A 4,319-nucleotide genomic window follows, 5' to 3' on the forward strand; every position below is an offset into this window, starting at 1 on the left:
CACACACACACACACACACACACACACACACACACACACACACACACACACACACACACACACACGTTTGTTCTTGAACCCCGTGGGGACCTTCCATTGACTTCCATTCATGTTTTTTAGACTTTATAGCCTAACCCTGAACATATACCCAAAAATTAACCTCACAGGTACTTACCTGACCCAAAAACTAACCTAAACCTTGGCCCTAAACCTAACCCCACACCCACAATTTGCATTTGGACCCGTGGGGACCTGACATTGGTCCCCACAATTCACTTCGGTCCCCACGAGGCTGCTTGTTTTGGGGAAAATTGTTCCTACGTTGTAGGAAAAACCTGTACACACACACGCGTGCGTGATGCTGAATATTTCAACCAGACAAGTCAGCTGTTAATAATGTTTTAATGTCAGGAGACAATATTTCTTACTCTTATGCATTTTATAGTAAAACATGATAAATATTTGTTTCATTTGTTTGATTAAAAAATTTTTAAGCAACATAATCTCAATATCAATCCATTACAGATTAAAGTGTATAAATCTATAAATAGGTGATTATATTTGGATCGTGGCAACAGTTTTGTCTTTTAACTGTAAAATTAAAGTTACAGTCTTGTTGAAGTAGGATTTTAATATTTTGAGTAAAATATGGTTCACATTGTTCGATTGTCTGAAASAGAAAAATACCCAAAGCAGAAATAGAAACTACTTTTCTTGGTTTTTCGTTGACATTTTGCCCTCAGGGTTTCACATTCGGTTCCGATGATGAATTACATTTCTGAATGTATTTGGATTTCTCAGCAGCTGCTGGTTTTTCAGCACAGTAAGAAGTTTCCAGAGCAAAAAGCTGAGTTTGACTTTTTCTGTCTTTTTTTYAGTCATAAGACCAAATTGTTTCCAGGCACAGACTGATTTTGGTGAGAGTGTGGATTTACATTATATTTCATACTATGGAAAAAAAGAATTTGTGTGAGTAATGGACTGAAAGGAACCAGCGGCACTAAGTAATGAACCAGAACCAAAAAAAAAAAAAACCAAAAACCATTGCATTTATTGCAGAACAGATATGTGAAAAAGTTTCCCATTCAGAGTTTTATGGGATTTTTATTGTCTTTAAAAATTGTTTATTATTTATAAATTCATTTATTATTAAAATAGGATGTAAAATAGGGGTTTAATTTAAGGGCAAAGTTTGATTTAGTGTGTTTTAAAGAAGCCACTTCTGTTTTTTAAATGGTGTGTGCTGCACCATACAGCGCTTACACAGCAGTTCATAGACCAGCTGCAGAAAAATGTTGCTTTGCAGTTATTCGCAGTAAAATCTATTTGAGTCTTTCATTTCCTGAAAAGGGGGTGTAATATAAGTTAATGCTTTGTCTGATTGAAGCGTCCTCAGATTTAAACTGAAGACTTAATAAACCCTAAAAGTTCTTTTCAGTTGTCTGTTTTCTGCCTGGGGCTGACTTTGTGATGAGAAGAGCTGCTGAATCAKCCAAAAAACTGTAAAAAGACTGAAACTGTCTGACTTGAATGAGCAAAAGTTGAGACGCGTYGAATAAATACATTTAAAACACTGGTTAGAACCAGTGATAAAAACAATGGAAGTTGTGAAAAAGTTTCTTTAAAACAGAAACAAATAACTTTTATACAATTAGCTCTGAGGTTCAGAGGCTATTTTAATMCATAAAAAACTGTAGTTGCACTTTTACTTCCTTTAAATAATGAACCGTTCAGCTTAAAGTGGGATTCTGTGGAGAACATGTGAACAAAGAATATCTTACTTGTTGTAGATGGCGTGTTAAAAACAGCACCGATCTTAAAAATGACTATTTTGTAAAACTAACTTTTTTACCTCAAATTCTGTTTATTTGCTTCACTTCTGCAGCCTGGAGTTCTTTGTGCAGAAATATCAAAACGATAGGAAACAACTTTTCACATTGTATCAAACTGACAGCAATGTAAAGGTTTATAAAATCATTAAATTGCAGTAAACTCTATAAAATGCTTTAAACTGAGTCAGAAATAACCTTTATTTGTCCAAACCAAGCTTTCAGGTCAGCTATTAGTGGTTGATCAAAATAAGCGTAATAATCTGAAATTTTGTTTTAACGATTAAAAAAAAGTGGGGGAAATCTTTTTAAATGCTCTGCAGGTAAATCAAGATTTTTTAAGATGCTGGAATGATGAAGAGATAAACACGAGGGAGTGGGCAAAATAAGAGATCAGTTGTATACAAACAAAGATGGCAGACCGMATCGGCTGTGAAAATTTAGCTGATAAAAACGCAACATTCTGCTTCTTCCCTCAACTATTTCCTTGTTTGTGAACTGAARGAGGCTACAGGCACGACAGGAAGCGCCTCATTGTGGGTTAGAGGGATTATGTAAGTTTTTTTTTGTGCACTGAGGGACATAAAGCAGATAAAATGAGGGCAGCTGGGTGCAGAATAGTGACCGAGTCCTTTCACAGCTGGACAGAAACCAACGAATGATGAASCGCTGGGACTGCAAGAACATGACCTCTTGATAAGGAACTCAAAAGCAGAACAGAAACTTCAGGGTTTGCTTCAACCACAAGATACATATACAGTATATATATATATATATACATGTTTATATAAAATCATAAATTGAGCTTTGAACAAAAGAGAAACTGAAAAAGCAGCACCTTGCATTTTAAGCAGCCGGCATTCCTCAGGTGTTACTCAAGCTTCAAACGCTGACAAGAACATGGTGAAACTTGTCTGACTCAACTTTAAACGGTTTAAAAGTTGACTTCCGTCACTAAAATCTACAACCACTTAAAAAACAAGCTTTTCAAACCTAATAATTATCAGAGGAAACAAATCTCTTTTGTTTCACATTTTTTGGAAAGATTACTTCATCATTATGAGATTTAACAAAAAAAAGAACACTTTAGAGATGTTAGATATTAAATATAGAATATGGTGTACCTCTGTCACATAGATGAGYGGGATAGCGCTGTTGTTCTTCCTCATGCCGTCTCTTCCTCTCAGGCTGGGGTCAAAGTGCACAGAGGTGCCTGCAGCGKCGGCCTGTRGGAACCTCAGAYGGATCTGTGTGTCTCTGAAGTTCTRAGACTATRAAGGAGGAAGAGGAGGAGGAGTGTCTGTCTGCCTCTTCATCCACTGCTGTGAAATTGTGAAATGTTGCTCTTCTGGTGGCAGCAGCGATCAGAGTCAACCCAGTCTGACACTCTGATCCCGACCTGGACTCTGCTCCCTTCCTCCTGAGTTGTGTGAGCTATGTTTTTTTTTTTTCTTCGCTCTAGACTCTCAGGGGGTTAAAGGTGGCCTTAAAAGGCGAGGAGCAGGCAGAGACGATGCCTATCAGGAGAGGAGAGGAGAGGAGAGGAGCCGAATGATTGAGTGCAAAAATGTGAAGTTGGTGCAGGATTTGACTCCCTGAGGGGCGCTTGATCTCAGAACAGGACACGGAGTCCAGCAGCAGACAGATAACAGACTGTGTTTACATCACTTCTGCTCAGAGGCACACTTTGTACGGGTCCAGGCAAGGGTAAAAAAAAAAATTCATAAAAACAAATTATTTTCACATCTTTGCTCGTATTAACAATTCCACTGAGAGAGATCTCTCAATTTGGTTCTTGTTGAAATTCATTTAAAGGTTATATTAATTTGAATTCTTCAAGCATTTAAAGACTAAAACTGAAAAATAATTCAATATTAAACCAATTTTTGTATCAAAAGGCCAATATTTGTGCCACAGAATGAGTGACGAATTGAAAAAACAAACTGAAGGTCCAGCGTTCTTTGAATTAGTGACTTTTGTCAAACCTTGAAACTTTTTTTCTGTTTCTGCGAGTTTCTTTCAAAGCTGTTTAGTGATTGATGTGATATTTTTCTAACGGATAAAACTGATTCTAATAATTAATATCAAAAATTGCTTATAATTCATTTAATTCAAGGACATTTCAGTCATTGATATGAAAAATATATATTTTTTATGGTCATCAGGGGCAAACTAAGGATTTTTTGCAAGGGGTGGCCAAGGTGTGTTTTTGTTTGTTTTGCTTTTTTTTTGAGAGGCAGTGGGGGGATGGGGGAGGGGCACATACAAAAAAAACAACACTCTGGATTTGAAAATTCAAGATGGCCTCAACAGCTAGTTCCAAATGGCTTCAATTCAGCTGTTTTAAGAAATATTAGGTTGAAATTTTGTGTCATCATATAGTAAAGAATGATTTTAAAAAATCACAACTTAATAGGGCTGTGTAGTGGCAAGAATTTGGCAATACGATACATATCATGACAGAGGGGTCACGATACGATATATCCCGAT

General features: G+C 36.6%; 1 protein-coding gene across 1 annotated transcript in view; it reads right to left on the reverse strand.

Annotated features, from left to right (window-relative positions):
- LOC106534618 (transmembrane and coiled-coil domains protein 3) overlaps positions 1-3,132 on the reverse strand; it is a gene marked incomplete at its 3' end in the record, with an annotated part of 38,951 nt that extends 35,819 nt beyond the window's left edge. Inside the window, 1 exon segment of the mRNA XM_014031318.1 lies at positions 2,954-3,132. Coding sequence (XP_013886772.1) covers positions 2,954-2,998 — 45 coding nt within the window.
- Between the last annotated feature and the right edge of the window lie 1,187 nt (positions 3,133-4,319).

Source organism: Austrofundulus limnaeus, unplaced genomic scaffold, assembly GCF_001266775.1.
Source record: "Austrofundulus limnaeus strain Quisiro unplaced genomic scaffold, Austrofundulus_limnaeus-1.0 Scaffold1222, whole genome shotgun sequence".
NCBI lineage: Eukaryota > Metazoa > Chordata > Actinopteri > Cyprinodontiformes > Rivulidae > Austrofundulus > Austrofundulus limnaeus.